This window comes from Ranitomeya imitator, chromosome 1 (assembly GCF_032444005.1).
Source record: "Ranitomeya imitator isolate aRanImi1 chromosome 1, aRanImi1.pri, whole genome shotgun sequence".
Lineage (NCBI taxonomy): Eukaryota > Metazoa > Chordata > Amphibia > Anura > Dendrobatidae > Ranitomeya > Ranitomeya imitator.
The window spans coordinates 462588849-462609672 of NC_091282.1; the positions used below are offsets into that span (position 1 = coordinate 462588849).

The following is a 20824-nucleotide window of genomic DNA, read 5'->3' on the forward strand; positions in this document are numbered from 1 at the left end:
TTTTATTGATTACCATTCACGGGACATTTCATCTTTCCGGGTCACAGGTGTTGAGAAAATTAAAAAACCACATCGAGGTGGGGACATTCATAGACTTTTGCTCACTCGTGAAGCATATTGGATCTTTATTTTGGGCACACGCTTTGCTGACGGTTTAAATAGCAGAAATGAAATAATGTTTCATTATTAGCATCCAATTTATTGCAGCATTTGTTTAATTTTGTTATTTATATAATTCTTTATTTCTTTTTTTTTAATTCAATTATATATATGGTTTTCATCTATTTCATTTTATTTTCACGTTGTTACCGGATATTTAGGACCTTTTGACCATGTGATTTGCAGGGATCTGCTGATTGGTACAAGGGTCCTTTTATACTGGTTTGTGCATAGGATAGATTAGCTTGGATAAAGACTGCGGTTGCAGTCGAAACGCGTCGCTATCCTCACGGGGTTATGGTGAGGTCCGAGGAGCGTGTACCTTTTACATTTTTGGATTAAAGATTTACATTTTATCTACATGAAGCTGGAACATTTGCTTTTTCTTTCATGATTTTCACGTCGCATCAAGACGGAGTTCCGTGCTTCTCTGGAGGACTGGTGAGCTTGCTTTTTTCTTTTTCTCTAATAAAAGATTAACCTGATCACTAAACGGCGTACTGAGAAAAAAAATCAAAACCCCAGAATTACGTTTTTTGGTCGCTGCGACATTGCATTAAAATGCAATAACAGGCGATCAAAAGAACGTATCTGCATAAAAATAGTGTCATTAAAAACGGCAGCTCGGCACGCAAGAAATAAACCCTCATCCGACCCCAGACCACAAAAAATAGAGACGCTACCGATATCAGAAAACTGCGCATTTTTTTTTTAAACTTTGGAATTTTTTCTCACCACTTAGATAAAAAAGAACCTAGACATGTTTGGTGTCTATGAACTCGTAAAGACCTGGAGAATCATAATGGCAGGTCAGTTTTAGCATTTAGTGAACCTAGCAAAAAAGCCAAAAAAAAAACAAGTGTGGGATTGCACTTTTTTTTGCAATTTCACTGCACTTGGAATTTTTTCCTGTTTCCTGTTACACAACATGGTAAAACCAATGGTATAGTTCAAAAGTACAATGGAAAAATAAAAAAGTAATGGCTCTGGAAAAAAGGAGAGCGAAAAACGAAAACAGCTCAGAGGTTAAGGGGTTAATCATTGCAATTTCTGAAGCTGGATTTACCTTTTTTGTCTATCGACTTATAGGCCATGCAATGTTCCTCTAGGAAAGTAAATACCCTGGCATGTCACTCTCCACAAGGAGAAACATTACACCTTAGACTCCAGTCAGAGGCTTCTCATACAGCCAAATCAAATCTCATGTTTTGCACTGAGGAGGGGCAGCAACACCCAGAAATATCTGTCTACAAATTGAGATTGTAGTTTGGCTTCTTATCCTAAGTAATGTGGCAAGGCTAGTTAAAGGGTCGATATTGAATTTTAGGGTTGCTACTTTCAATAGGTGGCACTAGATTTCGAGTCCTCCTCATGGAAGAGGCAATTTGTATATGTGCATTTTAGAGTTTCCAAACAGCAAATACGTTCAGGAATCACTATTGTAGATAATTAAATGACCAAAATATAATAAATTAAAAAATATATTGTAGAACTTCTTTCTGAGAGATCTTACCACGATGACCAGCTAGGATTGAGTGAGGCCAATGGATTCTGCTTGGCTTACATTACCGACATGACCACAATAGACTGCTAGTGAAGCAGAAATATTAGAGATTTGTCTGTGTATGAGAACTTATAATCATTACATCCTAAAGAAAAATATAAACTATTCTGGCCAATAGAAAATATTTGTACCTGCAATAGTCTTCGAATAAAATACATTTTTTTTACCAAGATAATACAAAGTTGAGCAAAAAACATCAACTACGTAAAAACGTATAAGTATGCTAAAATAAATCTTAATTTGTCCAGTGTACTTGTAAAGACAGACACAATAACAGAACATTAATTTGTTCATAGGCTAAGTAGCAGCAAAGCAGTGATACAAAAGACATGGAAGCGTAGTAAAAATACAGCAACAATAAAAATAGAAGTGGCCTACAAAATGTTTGTTTTTCAAGAGAAAGACATGATCTTGTGTTGCCAAGTTCCCTGCTCTTCACACATTTGTGCTAAGTATAGTAGACCTACACCATTAAAATACTTCCATTGTGGCTAAAGAAAGAGCTATTGGAACCTGGCCTCCAGGAACCATGCACGCAAGTCATCTGAATAAGCTGGTACATATCCGCTGTCCTTACAATGTACATCGCGGGTGTTAAATGACAGCAGCTAGGTAAACATTCTCCCAGACACACAGCTGACCTAGAGTATGAGCTTGACTGCTTTATGTACTTTCACAGGGGAAAGCGCTGGAGAACCTAAAATGGACCCTGAAAGCTGGTGGTAAAGATGTCATGAGGTCAGGACAGCACTGTAAGTGTAACAGTTCCCTTTGTCCGCTTCAAAATCGCGACTGCTTCCTCGTGAGTCACACCTTCCAAACTCTGTCCATTCACAGCAATGATCTGGTCCCCTCTGTTTAAGCGACCGTCTTCAGATGCTGCCCCCTGCAACAAGACATGGGAAAAAAAAAATATATCGTTATAAATAAAAAACCAGGGGGAAAGTTTCATAACTTACGAAACAAAGGCTAAAATGTTCCCTTACAGATACCATGAAAGTGTTACTACAATGCGGCTACTTGTTCCAATTCCAACTTTCACAATTTTTTTTAAACTTGTTTTATTTAAGAATAAACAGTAATTCAGTGATTAAATGAAATAGCGATAAGAGTGACATCATACCACAAAGCATAAGCTCCGCTTTACATTAGGACAGTGAGTAACCGGGGAATGCAAAACAAAATTCTTCTTATTGTTTTTACAGATTAGGAGACAGGTTTTGGTTTTTGATTAGATGATGGGCAAGTCACACTACTTTCCTCACACTTTAAAGGGGTTGTCCAGGTTTTTCACGAAAGTCTGCAGTCACTCTATGTGACTGTAGACTTATGAATCCTTATAGGGCTAGCATCACACATTGTGAGGATTCTTCGGTGCCTGCGGAAAGACTAGGCGGTCATATGCCCACAAGTATGCGATATGCACACTTACGGCTACATTTCCCACTAGACATGTGAAGACCCTTTCAATACAAGTAAATTGAGTGAGTTTGCACATGTCTATTCGGAATGTGGCCAGGAGTATGCATATCACATGCTTGTAGTCATATAACCTCGTGGCCACCTGGCCAAAACCTGGACAACCTTTTTAAATATTTTTCAGAAGCTTACAGAATTCTGGAGTCAAAAGTTTAGAAAAGTAAAAAAATACTGATGCAATGTGAGCTTGCACTAAAATTTTGCAACAATTTAACGTTGTCAAGCCCCTGTACAGCCATTGATGCGTGGAGCTGGGACGTGGCATGGTAAGCATCATTTGTCAATTTCATGAAAATCTGTGGTGCTCCTTATGCCACAGATCTTACCCGAGTCCTCGAGTGGAGTAAGCTTCATGGAGAGGCGCATGCCACTTTTCAGATGTTCCGGATTAATTAAGAGGTGTGCACCTCTTCGTGAATCAGGAGCATCCAAGTCAGCACACCTCCTCATTAAGGCCGGTGTGTAAAACGCTGATCTTGATGAGTCAAGGCCATTATTTTCATATGGTACTATAAACTTTAGCTTGTCACTTCGCTATCTTGGTGAATGAGTAAAACAATAACTGAATAACTAAGCCCTCCTCATAGCTCTGTATATGAAAATGTAAAAAGAAGAACAGCTCTGACAACATGGCGTACAAAAGTGCTAAAATGGAAATAAACTGGAAATATTTGGCATCATTGTGTTCATAACGACCCAATGTATAAAATGAGCCGACTATTTCTCTCACTGCATGGTCACAAGAAAGGCAGAATTGCTGTTTTTATGTCACATTGTTTCACAAAAGATTAAATTTAAAAAATCATCAAAACGACACATATACTGCAAATTGGTACCAGAAAAATCTACAAATTGTCCTAACAAAAATAAGTCCTCTAACAGCTGTCAACAGGAAACCAAAAAGGTTCTGTCTCCGAGCATATGGTGACAGAAAAATATTATAGTATTTTTATAGTGCAAACAAAGAAAACCAAAAATGAAACCATATCAATTTTTCAATCTCCTCATACTACACACACTATTACACACATGTTATTATGTTACTTATACCACAGAGTCAACTTAGAAAAAAAGGAAACCCTTATTGAGAAAAAAATATTGCAATTTTCAACTTTTGCCATCTGCTGTTGATACTAATTCCGTGAAGATAACCCCTAGGTCAAATTGGTAACTATAACCCTTGATAAATGCTGTGATCGGTAGTTTCCAAAAAAAAGGGTAATTTCTGGGGGGCATCCTTTGTAGTAATGTCTTCAGGGCTTTGCAGATGTAATATAACAACACATATTGTGTGGATCTTGATTTTACACACAATTATTCATATCTTCTCTACAGCAAACGCTGCTGCAGGGAAGATATGAATGGCGGCTTCAGCACCAGTGGAGGGGACAGCGCTTAATGTAGCGCTGTCTCCTGCACGGCACACGGACTGCACACGGACAACGTCCGTGTGCGGTACGTGTTTTACACGGACCCATTGACTTTAATGGGTCCGTGCGCTCCCACGAACACTGACATGCCAAACACGGAGACACGGTCCGCAAAAAATCAATGACATCTGCACAGATGCATTGATTTTAATGTGTCTACGTGTGTCAGTGGCTCCGGTACGTGAAGAAACTGTCACCTCACGTACCGGAGCCACTGACGTGTGAAACCGGCCTAAACAGTAGTGTATGACCACATAAAGGGAAGTGTGGTACTAGGGGGAGATGGAGTAATAAATCAGGTACATTTTCTCTTATTGCCTCTTGTATAAATGAAACGTTTTGAGCTAAATCTATATATTATGGAAAAACACATACTTTTACATTTTCACAGGCCAAAAAAATCTTTGAAACACCTGTGAGGTAGAAATATTCATTAGTGATGAGCGAATATACTCGTTACTCGAGGTCAGGGGTCCTCCGAGTATTTTTTAGTGCTCAGAGATTTCATTTTTCTTGCCGCAGCTGAATGATTTACATCTGTTAGCCAGCATAAGTACATGTGGGGATTCTCTAGCAACTAGGCATCCCCCACATGTACTTATGCTGGCTAACAGATGTAAATCATTCAGCTGCGGCAAAAAAAACTAAATCTCCAAGCACTAAAAAATACTCGGAGGACCCCTGAGCATGCTCGAGAAACGAGTATATTCGATCATCACTAATATTCATGACTACACCTAAATGGATTGTTGAGAGGTATAGTTTCCAAAATGGGGTCACCTCTTGGGGGTCAGGGGTTTCTGAAAATGCAATATGGTAAATGAAAACCAATCCACCAAAATTTGGACTCCGAAAGACAAATGTAGCTTCTATTTTTTAAATGACCAGTATAGTAAGACCATACAACTGTGCTCAAAAGTTTACATACCCCGGCAGAATTTTAGCTTTCTTGGCCCTTTTTCAGAGAATATGAATGATCACATCAAACCTTTTTCTGCACTCATGGTTAGTGCTTGGGTGAAGCCAGTTATTGTCACTACTGTGTTTTCTCTTTATAAATCATAATGACAACCCAAAACATCCAAATGACATTGATCAAAGTTCACATACCCTGGTGATTTTGGCCTAATAACATTCACAGAATTTGACACAAATGGGTTTGAATGGCTACTAAGGGTAACATCTTCACCTGTGATCTGTTTGCTTGTAATCAGTTTGTGTGCATAAAAGCTGAGTGAGTTTCTGGGATCCAGACAGACTCTTGCATCTTTCATCCAGCCACTGTTGTTTCTGGACTGTGAGTCGTGGGGAAAGCAAAAGAATTATCAATGGATCTACAGGAAAAGGAAGTTGAACTGTATCAAACAGGAAAGGGATACAAGAAGATATCCAAGGAATTGATAATGCCAGTCAGCAGCTTTCAAACTGTGATTAACAAATGGAAAATCGGGGGCTCTTTAAAAACAAAACCATGGTCAGGTAGACCAACAAAAATGTCGTCAACAACTGCCAGGAAAATTGTTCGGGATGCAAAGAAAAACCCACAAATAACATCAGCTGAAATACAGGTCTCTCTGAAAACTAGCGGTGTGGCTGTTTCAAGAAGCACAATAAGGAGGCACTTGAAGAAAAATGGGCTGCATAGTCGAGTCACCAGAAGAAAGCCATTATTGAGCCAATGCCACAAAGTTTTGCCTACAATACGCAAAACAGAACAGAGACAAGCTTCAAAACTTCTGGAACAAGGTAATTTGGAGTGATGAGACCAAAATTGAACTTTTTGGCCACAACCATAAACAATACATTTGGAGAGAGGTCAACGAGGCCTATGATGAAAGGAACAACATTCCTACTGTAAAGCACAGAGGTGGATCGCTGATGTTTTGGGGATGTGTGAGCTACAAAGGCACAGGAAACTTGGTCACAGTTGAAGGAAAGATGAATGCAGCATGTTACCAGCAAATACTAGAGGCAAATTTGCAATCATCAGCCCAGAAGCTATGCATGGGCCGTGCTTCGACATTCCAACATGACAACGATCCAAAACACAAGGCCAAGTCGACCTGTCATTGGCTAGAGCAGAACAAAGTGAAGCTTCTGGAGTGGTCATCTCAGTCTCCTGACATCAATATCATTGAGCCACTCTGGGGAGATCTCAAGCTCGTAATTCATGCTAGACAGCCCAGGAATTCACAGGAATTGGAGGCTTTTTGCCAAGAAGAGTGGGCAGCTTTGCCATCTGAGAAAATGAAGAACCTCATCCACAAACATCACAAAAGACTTCAAGCTGTCATTGATGTTAGAGGGGGCAATACACGGTATTAAGAAATCGGGTATGTAAACTTTTAATCAGGGTCATTTGAATGTTTTGGTTTGTTATTATGATTTAAAAAGAGAAAACACAGTAGTTTCACAATAAATGGCTTCACCCAACCACTAACCATGAGTGGAGAAAAAGGTCTGGTGTTATCATTCATATTCTCTGAAAAAAGGCGAATAAATAAAAAATTCTGCCGGGGTATGTAAACTTTTGAGCACAACTGTATATAGGGTATTACCGCACTCAGCAGAAATTGGGTTACAAATTCTGTGCTGATATTTTACTATTTGCTGCCAGGGAGACTAGTGATGAACCCCCCATATACATTAGATTTTGCACAAATTAACATAATTTTCGGCAGCGCATCGTCCTGTGTAAAAAGGACTCATGCTGCAAAGAACAATGGCAGCCCATGAACAGTTAACTATTCAGATCGTTCAGTGCACTGTTAAACGCAGTCTGCCTTTGTAAACAGGCTACTAAACGACAGACGATTGGTAAAAATTTATTGATCAGCGGTCATTTAATGCCGCCAGTCAGTTTGTGCAGACGAACAATATACCTGTGGGATGTTGGGTTTTAAATACCCTTATCAAAAGGTATGATAACACTTTCTGTCTACATGTGAGAGAATTTAATGGTGACTGCATGTTGTAGTTATAAATATTAGCTCTAGGATTCATCTATATATATATAAAAATGAGTGTGTATGTGTGTGTGTATCGACGATGATATAAAGGTAGCCATGGCGAAGATGATGTCATAATGGTTGCCATGGCAACAATGATGTCATAATAGGTTGCAATGGTGATGGTGATGTCATAATAGGTTGTAATGGTGACGGTTAAGTCATAATGGTTGTCATGGTGACAATGATGTCATAATGGTTGCCATGGCGACAATGATGTCATAATAGGATGCAATGGTGACGATGATGTCATAATAGGTTGTAATGGTGACGGTTAAGTCATAATGGTTGTCATGGTGACAATGATGTCATAATGGTTGCCATGGCGACAATGATGTCATAATAGGATGCAATGGTGACGATGATGTCATAATAGGTTGTAATGGTGACGGTTAAGTCATAATGGTTGTCATGGTGACAATGTCATAAGTTGCCATGGCGATGATGATGTCAGAATGGTTGCCGTGGCTGGGATGGAGGATGTGTGATGGGTATATGGGCATGGGTCTATGGGATGGAGGATATGTATGATGGGTATCACAACATACTGATACTTTTATTAATTTGTGCAATATCACTTTTTAAATCTTTTAAATCTTCCCCATCTTGCACATATCCCCTCTGCCCAAAAAGGATGCCCCCCCTAGCTCAAATTACCTTCTCTGTCCGGCTGTAGTTCCAGCGCTCCTGGTGATCATGCGCATTACAGTCTATCAGCTGGCTTCCTGCCAGCATAGCTCTGTATATAGAGAGGAGTGATATACTGCAAAATATGGCTGAGTACAGAGGGGGCTGAGAGGAGTAAGATACTGCAGGATAGGGCTGTGAATAGAGGGGATGAGAAGAGAGACAGTGTAGTGTGGGGCTATGTACAGACGGAGCTGAGAGGTGTAATTTACTTCAGGGTGAGGCTGTGAACAGAGGGGGCTGAGAGGAGTAAGATACTGCAGGATAGGGCTCTGAATAGAGGGGCTGAGAGCATAGAGTGTAGTGTGGGGCTATGTACAGACGGGGCTGAAAGGTGTGATATATTGCAGGATGTTGCTGTATACAGTGGGGGCTGAGAGAAATTATATTCCGCAAATGATATTAGAAATTATATTCCGCAAATGATATTATACAGTTGTGGCCAAAAGTATTGACACCCTTGCAATTCTGTCAGATAATACTCAGTTTCTTCCTGAAAATTATTATTTATTGTTATAGCGCCATTTATTCCATGGCGCTTTACATGTGAGGAGGGGTATACATAATAAAAACAAGTACAATAATCTTAAACAATACAAGTCATAACTGGTACAGGAGGAGAGGACCCTGCCCGCAAAGGCTCACAATCTACAAGGGATGGGTGAGAATACAGTAGGTGAGGATAGAGCTGGTCATGCAGCGGTTTGGTCGATCGGTGGTTACTGCAGGTTGTAGACTTGTCGGAAGAGGTGGGTCTTCAGGCTCTTTTTGAAGGTTTCAATGGTAGGCGAGAGTCTGATGTGTTGTGGTAGAGGGTTCCAGAGTAGGAGTGATACGCGAGAGAAATCTTGTATACGATTGTGGGAAGAGGAGGTAAGAGGGGAGTAGAGAAGGAGATCTTGTGAGGATCAGGGGTTGTGTGTAGGTAAGTACCGGGAGACGAGGTCACAGATATATGGAGGAGACAGGTTGTTAATGGCTTTGTACGTGATGGTTAGGGTTTTGTACTGGAGTCTCTGGGTAATGAGGAGCCAGTGAAGGGATTGACAGAGGGGAGAGGCCGGGGAATAGCGGGGGGACAGGTGGATTGAAAATGACTGCAATCACAAATTCTTTGGTATTATTATCTTCATTTAATTTGTCTTAAATGAAAAAACACAAAAGAGAATGAAGCAAAAAGCAAAACATTGATCATTTCATACAAAACTCCAAAAATGGGCCAGACAAAAGTATTGGCACCCTCAGCCTAATACTTGGTTGCACAACCTTTAGCCAAAATAACTGCGACCAACCGCTTCCGGTAACCATCAATGAGTTTCTTGCTGGAATTTTAGACCATTCTTCTTTGGCAAACTGCTCCAGGTCCCTGAAGGGTGCCTTCTCCAAACTGCCATTTTTAGATCTCTCCACAGGTGGTTATTTGGGATTCAGGTCTGGACTCATTGCTGGCCACCTTAGAAGTCTCCAGTGCTTTCTCTCAAACCATTTTCTAGTGCTTTCTGAAGTGTGTTTTGGGTCATTGTCCTGCTGGAAGACCCATGACCTCTGAGGGAGACCCAGCTTTCTCAAACTGGGCCCTACATTATGCTGCAAAATTTGTTGGTAGTCTTCAGACTTCATAATGCCATGCACACGGTCAAGCAGTCCAGTGCCAGAGGCAGCAAAGCAACCCCAAAACATCAGGGAACCTCCGCCATGTTTGACTGTAGGGACCGTGTTCATTTCTTTGAATGTCTCTTTTTTTCTCCTGTAAACTCTATGTTGATGCCTTTGCACAAAAAGCTCTACTTTTGTCTAATCTGACCAGAGAACATTCTTCCAAAACGTTTTAGGCTTTTTCAGGTAAGTTTTGGCAAACTCCAGCCTGGCTTTTTTATGTCTCGGGGTAAGAAGTGGGGTCTTTCTGGGTCTACCATACAGTCCCTTTTCATTCAGATGCCGACGGATAGCACGGGTTGACACTGTCGTACCCTCGGACTGCAGGGCAGCTTGAACATGTTTGGATCTTAGTCGAGGTTCTTTATCCAACATCCGCACAATCTTGCGTTGAAATCTCTTGTCAATTTTTCTTTTCCGTCCACATCTAGGGAGGTTAGCCACAGTGCCATGGGCTTTAAACTTCTTGATGACACTGCGCACGGTAGACACAGGAACATTGAGGTCTTTGGAGATGGACTTGTAGCCTTGAGATTGCTCATGCTTCCTCACAATTTGGTTTCTCAAGTCCTCAGACAGTTCTTTGGTCTTCTTTCTTTTCTCCATGCTCAATGTGGTAAACACAAGGACACAGGTTGAGTCAACTTTAAATCACACTTGCAGCTAGTTGACATGGATTAGTTATTGCCAACACCTGTTAGGTGCCACAGGTAAGTTACAGGTGCTGTTAATTACACAAATTAGAGAAGCATCACATGATTTTTCGAACAGTGCCAATACTTTTTTCCACCCCCTTTTTTATGTTTGGTGTGGAATAATATACAATTTGGCTTCAGGATAAATCTTTTTGTGTTTTTTCATTTAAGACAAATAAAATGAAGATAATAATAACAAAGAATTTGTGTTTGCACTCATTTTCAGGAAGAAACTGAGTATTATCTGACAGAATTGCAGGGGTGTCAATACTTTTGGCCACAACTGTACAAGCCCCTTCATCCCTATATGATGCAACAGTATGGTTATATAGGGATGGACGGACTGAGTTGGTCAATATATTTCTTAGAAACCTCTAAACAGAATGTAATCCACTCCTGGGGCCTTACAAATGGCCATAGCCGTTATTGCTTCTGATACCTCATCCTGGGTTAACTATTTATCCAGGCTTTTTGAGCCTTAAAAGAGAGCTAAGGGAAATCAATACAAAAGCTCCTTATCCAATCAGTGTAGATGAATTTTGCACATGCCTGCACAATTTTCTGAACTACATCAGTTGAAACCAAAAATCAATCCCATATGCTGAATAAAAACTTTGAATACCTGGAGAGGCCTGTTCTTGTTTAATTATGTGGTCAAGGAACTTGGTAATTTGGTTTCCTAGCTCAAATTGTGTCTGTTTTGTGAAGAATAGATGTCTCTTGGCTTTCTCATGGAGAGGAAATAAGTATTTTTTGCCAACTCACAAAGAAGCCTGCTATAATGTGTCTTTAGGGCTCCAAACACACTATCACGAGATCTTTTTTTTTAAAAAAAAGCTAATGTAATTCTAGTTCTATGAAAAGAATAGAAAAGATAGAGTAGATTTAAAACATCCCCTTAAAAAACGCCTTAAGCACATTGCTAGTTTATCGAACAAAGCATCATGATCTTGTAAGAAGGTTTCCAATTGGTCATGGATGTGATCTTGTTCCCTTAGCTAAAAGCAATATTTGTAACTGGAGAGGGCCTTGCATGTGTTATTTCAATGATTAATGCTAAGTGATCCGAAATACCCATTTGGCCATAATGTAAATCATCTGATATGGAGGAGTTCCCAAAAGCAAACGAAACATGCATCTCATTGTAGATGGAAACATGAACACTCCTTAGTCATCAGATGACGTTGGTACCATATATCTAAACACCCTATTTCTGGGGAAAAACATATGAAATAAGTTGTACCAAGAGTTTCCCAACTCACAACCTGGGGTCTGAAGCCAATCTAACACATTTCAAAGATCATCCTGAAGTCTCCAGGGCATACTAATTTAGCATTAGGGTATTGTGCTATAAAAAATAGCACCTGATGAAGAACATCTAAAGAAGCTGAGGGTGAGGAGAGATGTATAGCAAGAATTAAATATGAAATGTAATTAATGAAGGAGTGAACAAAGACATAATGCCCTTCTGGATCACACAATACTTGAGTTGCGGCCCATCAAATTGACATTTGCACCAAAAGTGATACACCTCTAGAATATGAGGTGTGCATAGCATGTTTATCCCACTGTACCATGGATTACAGACCCTTTAAATTGAATCAGATATTAAATGCGTCTCCAGAAGTTAAATTACGCGGACTTGTAGGCACACAGATAGGAAATACCATACTAGGTTTCCTCGTGCTACAGAGTCCTCCAGTGTTCCAAGAGATTATCTCAAGATCAGCCATTTTATATTGGATAATTATCACTTCTAGGCTAGTTTGTGCACAAGCCTGTTGTCACATATCTCCACAAATTATGACTAAAGTACAACTGTGTGCTTAACCTGTGTATTAGCCTTCTATGGATATTGGCCAAAGAGAATCTAAACAGCTGATACATACTGCCCGATCCACAGGCAACATGTATCAGGCACTTGCTTCATGATTTCAGCCTTATAAGTTCAACTCTGAAGCGCTGCGGCTTTCCAGAGAAAACACAGTTTTGTAGTTGCAGGGGAGACTAGTCGAACAGGTGGATCACCGGCAGCTTCTCCCTGCCCACTAGCCTGAAGGGACAGGTCTCTCCCTACACAGGGAAGACCTGTTAATCGGGCGGGAAGCTGACAGCGTGGATCCGCCTATCCAAGTAGTCTCCCTTGTGGCTCAGACATCAGCGGCTTTTAGGGTATGTGCACACGTAGTTGGAATCTCTGCGGATTTTTCCGCACCTGTTTTACCTGCGGATTTACTGCAGAATTACCGCGGATTTTATGCGGTTTTTGTGCGGATTCCACCTGCAGTTTTATACCTGTGGAATCCTATAATGGAGCAGGTGTAAACCGCTGCGGAATCCGCACAAAGAATGAACATGCTGCGGAATAAACAACGCAGCGTTTCCGCGCATTTTTCTCCGCAGCATGTGCACTGTAGATTTTGTTTTCCATAGGTTTACATGGTACTGTACACCGCATGGAAAACTGCTGAAAATCCGCAGCGTCAAAACCGCTGCGCATCCGCAGCAAAATCAGCAACGTGTGCACATACCCTTATACCGTTTTTATCTGAAACGCCGCAGATCATTCAGCTGGCATCGGATACATTCTGCCCTTGGATCGGGCAGCACGTATCGGCTGTCAAGTTCCCTTTAACCACCGTGTAGCCCTAATATCCATATTTGATATTCAGGTTTTTTTAAATGATTATTATTCACTTATACCATCTCTAGCAGTTTTATCTCAGGTTACAGATTTGTTCACAAATCAGATATAAAAACCATGATGCTAATGTGAATAGTTTTCTGTTTACCTTGCTAAAAACCGTCTTCACATAGATGGGGAGATCACCATGTGGACTCCCATAACCTCCAACAATACTAAAGCCAAGGCCATCTGGTCCTCTGTCAAGAATAATTGTTTTGTATTGAGGCGGTCTAAAATGAATAAACAAACCGGAATTAGAACATTTAGGGTCAACACATATCCTATCCATGTACAGGATGTACAGATAACATTTATATAGGAAATCCGCAATGAAGAAGTTAAAAGGAATCAGTCATGTTGCATATGCAGTCCGATCTGTTGGCAGTATGGTTTAGAGAGGAAGGTGAACAGCAGGACATCTAGGTTTGTTGAAAAATAGTTTTTTTTTTATTGAAGTCCCTGCTGTTTGTAAGCACATGAGTCCAGTGGGTGGTCCTACTCATTGACTGACAATCATCTCTGCATGCAGTCAAACAGGAAATACTGTCAATCACTGGGTAGGACCACCTACTGGACTCAAACACCGGGAATTTCAACGAACAACAAGTTATACTGAAAGTTTTTCCACAAAAAAGTGTTTCAGTCTGATCAGCTCCTCCTGCTCTATAACATCACACCTGCAGACCACAAACCATTTTCAGCATGACAGATCCTCTTTAAATACTTTAGTTTTTCAACATTTTTTTTTTATAATGTCTTAAAAGGGCTATGCAATTAAGACAATCCGTATATACTCCAACATTGAAATTGCAACATCAAGAAGGAAAAATCTTAGAATTCTAGAAATCACAAGAACAATAGACACGTTAACAATATGCAAATAATATAAAATTGAAACAAACTTTTGAAAACAAATCTTGATTTATTGTAGATGAGGCCTATGCAGAGAAATATACACACTTACACGCCTTGACGTGCAATCAGTGAGGTTATTAATGGTTGTCTGAGCAATGTTCTAAATCGCTTAAGGCACTTAGGCACACAAATCATCAAGATCCACTGCTGCCAGCTGCCATTGCTGACCAATGGCATCCCAGATATACTCGAAGGAAGACAAGTCCAGAAACACTGCATGCCATAATAGCACGTCATGCAGACTGCTGACAATACAATGATCAACATGTGCCCTGGCGCTGTGATGTATTAAAATCGCTCCTGGGGCTTAGGAAGACGGCGATGTACATCTATCCTGTTCAGAAACGAGTCCTGCTTTTATTTTAGATGTAATGATAGCTGGAGATTGGAGGACCTGACAGGATCCCTTTAAGTGTTTTTCTGCGCATGAAGCATATACTCGATACTCAATAAATTGAGAGGTTTTGAAAATGTTTCCATTTCTTCATCATTTGCACAATATTTACATTTCTATCGATCCTTTGATTTCCATAAGTTTTTAAATTTTCCCTCCTGGAGATGCAATTTCAATGTTGGGGAGTACAGGTTATACATATCTATAAATAAATATATACTATATATATATATATATATCTACTATATAATTGTCTAAGGGTCACTTCCGTCTGTTCTTCTGTCTGTCACGGATATTCATTGGTTGCGGCCTCTGTCTGTCATGGAAATCCAAGTCTCTGATTGGTCGCGGCAAAACAGCCACGACCAATCAGCGACGGGCACAGTCCGGCGGCAACATGGCCGCTCCTTCCTCCCCCCAGTCAGTGCCCCCTCCATACTCCCCTCCAGTCAGCGCTCACACAGGGTTAATGGCAGCGTTAACCGACCGCGCTATGCCGCGGTGTAACGCACTCGGTTAACGCTGCTATTAACCCTGTGTGACCAACGTTTTACTATTGATGCTGCCTATGCGGCATCAATAGTAAAAAGATCTAATGTTAAAAATAATAAAAAAAATAAAAAATCGTTATATACTCACCGTCCATTGGCCCCTCAGATCCACAACAGGCCTTTCCCGCTTGTGACGCTCCAGTAACCGGTTCATGCTGCGATCTCGCAAGATAATAACGTAGCGGTCTCGCGAGACCGCTACGTCATCATCTCGCGAGACCGCAATGCACTCTTGAGACCGGCGCGCGGGAGGAGCGTCGGTAACCGCTTCGCTTGGATTCGGGGGCTCTGGAAGGTGAGTATATAACTATTTTTTATTTTAATTCTTTTTTTTAACAGGGATATGATGCCCACATTACTATATACTACGTGGGCTGGGCAATATATTACATGGGCTGTGCAATATACTACGTGGCTGGGCAACGTGACTGGGCAATATACTACGTGACTGGGCAATATACTACGTGGCTGGGCAATAAACTACATACTACGTGGCTGGGCAACATACTACGTAACTGGGCAATATACTACGTGGCTGGGCAATATACTACGTGACTGGGCAATATACTACGTAACTGGGCAATATACTACGTGGACATGCATATTCTAGAATACCCGATGCGTTAGAATCGGGCCACCATCTAGTATATATATATATATATATATATATATATATATATATATATATATATATATATATATATGTATATATACACACACACACACACACACACACTGCTCAAAGAAATAAAGGAAACACTTAAACAACAGAATATAACTCCAAGTAAATCAAACTGTCCACTTAGGAAGTAAGACTGTTTGACAATCAATTTCACATGCAGTTGTGCAAATGGAGTAGACAGCAGATGGAAATGGCAATTATTAAGACACCCTCAATAAAGGAGTGACTCTGCAGGTGGGCACCACAGATCACATCTCAGTACCAATGCTTTCTGGCTGATGTTTTGGTCACATTTGAATGTTGGTTGTGCTTTCACACTCGTGATACAATGAGATGGACTCTACAACCCACACAAGTGGCTCAGGTAGTGCAGCTCATCCAGGATGGCACATCAATGCGAGCTGTGGCAAGAAGGTTTGCTGTGTCTGTCAGCGTAGTGTTGAGAGGCTGGAGGCGCTACCAGGAGACAGGCCAGTACACCAGGAGACGTGGAGGGGGCCGTAGAAGGGCAACAACCCAGCAGCAGGACCGCTACCTAAGTCTTTGTGCAAGGAGGAACAGGAGGAGCACTGCCAGAGCCCTGCAAAAGGACCTCCAGCAGGCCACAAATGTGCATGTGTCTGAAACCGACTCCATGGGGATGGTCTGAGTGCCCGACGTCCACAGATGGGGGTTGTGCTCACAGCCCAACACCGTGCAGGATGCTTGGCATTTGCTACAGAACACCAGGATTGGCAAATTCGCCACTGGTGCCATGTGCTCTTCACAGATTAAAGCAGGTTCACACTGAGCACATGTGACAGACGTGACAGAGTCTGGAGACGCCGTGGAGAGCGATCTGCTGCCTGCAACATCCTTCAGCATGACCGGTTTGGCAGTGGGTCAGTAATGGTGTGAGGTGGCATTTCTTTGGAGGGCCGCACAGCCCTCCATGTGCTCGCCAGAGGTAGCCTGACTGCCATTAGGTACCGAAATAAGATCCTCGGACCCCTTATGAGACCATATGCTGGTGAGGTTGGCCCTGGGTTCCACCTAACGCAGGACAATGCCAGATCTCATGTTGTTGAAGTGTGTCAGCAGTTCCTGCAAGATGAAGGCATTGAAGCTATGGACTGGCCCGCCCATTCCCGAGACCTGAATCTGGTTGAGCACATCTGGGACATCATGTCTCACTCCATCCACCAACGTCACGTTGCACCAGACTGTCCAGGAGTTGGCGGATGCTTTAGTCCAGGTCTGGGAGGAGATCCCTCAGGAGACCATCCGCCGCCTCATCAGGAGCATGCCCAGGCATTGTACAGTAGGGAGGTCATACAGGCAAGTGGAGGCCCCACACAATACTGAGCATCTTTTCCTTGTCAGGAGGCATTTCCACTGAAGTTGGATCAGCCTGTAATTTGATTTTACACTTTGATTTTGAGTATCATTCCAAATCCAGACCTCCATGGGATATTCATTTTTGATTTACATTGATAATTGTTAGGTTTTATTGTTCTGAACACATTCCACTATGCAATGAATAAAAATTTACAACTGGAATATTTCATTCAGAGATATCTAGGATGTGGTATTTGAGTGTTCCCTTTATTTTTTGAGCAGTGTATATATATATACAGTATATCTTATCAAAGCTGCTGTGTACACCATTTAGTTATATAGTCCATGTCACATGCAGTAAAGTATAACAGCAATAAACAGGACCTGACTCTCGTACATTTATAAGGGAGTATTCTGGGCATGGTCTGGGAAATGTGCAGAGGCAATTGTGCAGGGGGAGAGGAAGGTGAGCTGTGACCAACTGTGTGTGTGGTCTATGTATATGTGTTACCTTTTATTGTACCTTGTCTGGGATGATAACACAATGATTACTAATAGCTCTTCGGTACCTCCGTTAGGAGGCATCATCACAGGACCCATAATTTTTACCAGAAAAAAAAGCACAGGACGCAGTTCTATTTTTTCCGTTAAAAGGAATACCAATGGGAAATCAGACCCATTATAATCAATCTGGCCAATCGCTGTTTGTGTCCCTTATGTGACTATTTCCGAATTTTTTTAAATTACAAATTGTGACAAATTAGAAAAACAAAAAATATAGGGACTAGTGCATGATTTACTGTTGTGCTGAGTGGCTCCATACAAGTGGGTTTCATCAGGTTTGCACATTGTACTTTTGAGCAGTGTCGGTCTGTTTGTTGTTCTGCACTAATTTACTTATTTAGGTCCTTACGTTATCATAGTAAATAACTGACAGAGTTGGAATCAGATTTTCCTTTATAATAATGAACATATCACATTCCTGAAGCAGCTTTATCTAAACCTTGTATCAACAATGGTTTGGTGATGTACAACTTTACATAGAGATGGTGAAAAAAAAAATCATAAAAAATCTGAGCCATATAGGCAGTAAGGTAAGCAAGGAGGTCACCTCGGATTCAAGAATAACTAAAACATATAAACAGAATGTAAAGTTAAAGGGGTTGTCCAGTTAAACCGATAAGTCTGCAGTCACTCTGTGTGACTGCAGATTATGAATCCCCCTGAAACCATGATTCATCGGTTTCAGACCTGGGAACGGAAGGTAAGTAGGAGTTATACATACCCTGGCCAGGGGGCGCGGCCTTGCTCCATACCCGTCTAGTGATGCGGCCGGCCAGTGGGCGTGTCCAACTAGAGGGTGGCCTCACTCCATACAAGTGTGTGGAGCAAGGCCATGCCCACCGACCTGGAGTATGTATAACTCATGCATACCCTCTGTTCCTGGGTCTGAAACCAGCGAATCTCGCAGCACACAGGACGTGCGCTGGGGGAATTCATAGGTCTGCAGTCACACAGAGTGACTGCAGACTTATCGGTTTTGACAGGACAACCCCGTGAAACAGCAAGATTCTAGTGGTTTTCTATCAGTCAATAAGCTGGAGGCCATTGGTTCAAAAGGAATCTTGTTATAAGGTTTTCTGGATTATTAGAAGGGTCATTTCATTTTTACATAGCAATAATGATTTATTACAAATATCAGATATTACATGTTAAAAAGACGCTGCTATATCCCTTAAAGTATTGTGTTTCTCCGAAAATAAGACAGGGTCATAATTTTTGCTCCCAAGGATAGGTTGGGGCTTATTTTTAGGGGATGTGTTATTTCTTTTACATGAACAACAATCTACCTTTATTCTTGAACAAATTTATTCACATATAATTACACACATTGCACATACACATGTATAAATACACATAAGGTACATGCCAGCCATTCTACTCTTCAGTTCCTCTAGACTCCAGCAGTTAAAGGACCTTTGATAACATCATGGTAACATGACTATGATGTCACCAAAAGTCCTTAAGAAGTCAACCTCAAAATAAGAAGGCTAGCGCAGGGCCCTGAGAAATTGCCCAGTTTGCCCTGCATACCAGTCTGTCTCCTAGTTAGCTCCTCTACGCTCCTGCAATTAAAGGACTCTTTGTGACATCATGGTGACATCACTGTGATGTCACTAAATGTCCTTAAGCAGTTTTAACCTCAGAATAGAAATGCTGGGGGCCCCTGAGAGAGGAAGGCCCTGCGCAATTGACCAGTAACCCCCCCCCCTCCATCCTGACTGTAACTAGACCTTATTTTTGGAGTAGGTCTTATGTTTCAAGCATATTCCAAAAATCTTGGAAAACCATGCTAGGGCTTACTTTTGGGGTAGGTCTTATTTTCAGGGAAACACTGTAGGTTTCAAGAAGTATCTACAAATTCTAAACAGTTACTAGAAAAGTATAAAATGTTCAACATGTAAGGTCACTACATCAGACGATTTTAGGACAAAAATTTGTGAAATAATACCTACCCTAAATCATCCTGCAATATACTGCTTGAAGCAAGGCCAGAAAAGCTAACTGCAGTGCCCACATGTTCCTGTTGTTGACCGGTGACCACGCTCACGTCACCCCCAGCCACAACCTGAAAGGTAAAATATGAACATTACTGCCTTTTCTATGGTTTACATTTTTTCTCGTTTTTTTATAGCTTTAATTAGGACTGTTCGGAATTTAAAATTGTAATAAAATAACAAAAAAAGTGTTACAAAGCCCTTTAATCGCCTGTATTTCAGTGCCCAGTCTTGTCCTTTGCATCAGTCTCTCTTTACCTGGCTGTAGTGATGACGTTGCATGTACACCATGTGACCGCTGCAGCCAAACAAGTGCCTCAACAAAATACAAACTAAGACTACTACTGAGGCCAGTAAATACACACAAGTATTGAGTTTGCCTGGGTTCCTTTCTCTGGCTTCTCTGTGTCTTGTTCGGCTTGACTGACCGCTTTCTCCAAATACACAAATAGGACACATTTTACAAACTATGATTAATGAAACCTTGTCAGGATTTCATGCTGGCACTTATTTGTACAGTATTGAAAGCTAGAAGGTTCCCATTAAAAAAGGATGTGTCAGTTACTGAAACTATTGAGTTAAATACATTGTGCATCCCAATTCTGCAGCTTTGCTTTAGGTGCTGCGTCACTGCATTGCACAGATATTCACATTTCTTTCTTCTGGAGTGCACTATGTGAAATCTCTTCTTACAATCCAACTGGGTGTTTCCTCAGAGTCTTCTCTTGGGGTATGCGCTTTCACACCTCCCTCCCAGACACGGCCAATCACAGACTGCTAGATGAGCTGCAGAGCTATCAGTCTCAGACAATACTGAGCTGTAAATGGCTGCATCTGGGAGGGAGGTGAGAAAGCGCATACCCCAAGAGAAGACTCCAAAGAAACGACCAGTTGGACTACAAACAGAAATTTCCCACACTGTGTTCTAAAAGAAACAAACGTGAATATCTCTTCAATGTAGTAACATAGCACCAATCATAAAGAAGTGAAAGAAGAAGGTGAGCTCATAGATTTTTACAAGGTATTTACCTCTATTTTTTTAG

The 20824-nt window shown here is 41.2% G+C and overlaps 1 protein-coding gene across 2 annotated transcripts in view; it reads right to left on the bottom strand.

Annotated features, from left to right (window-relative positions):
* Window positions 1–255: 255 nt before the first annotated feature.
* Window positions 256–20824, bottom strand: part of MPDZ (multiple PDZ domain crumbs cell polarity complex component) — a 246070-nt gene continuing 225501 nt past the window's right edge. For both annotated transcript variants that reach the window (XM_069764966.1, XM_069764959.1), the window contains 3 exons: window positions 19740–19852; window positions 13471–13594; window positions 256–2609 (listed from right to left, as the gene is read on the bottom strand). In XM_069764966.1, the coding sequence (XP_069621067.1) occupies window positions 2463–2609; window positions 13471–13594; window positions 19740–19852 (384 nt within the window). In that variant the 3' untranslated portion in view covers window positions 256–2462. The remainder of the gene's footprint in view (window positions 2610–13470; window positions 13595–19739; window positions 19853–20824) is intronic.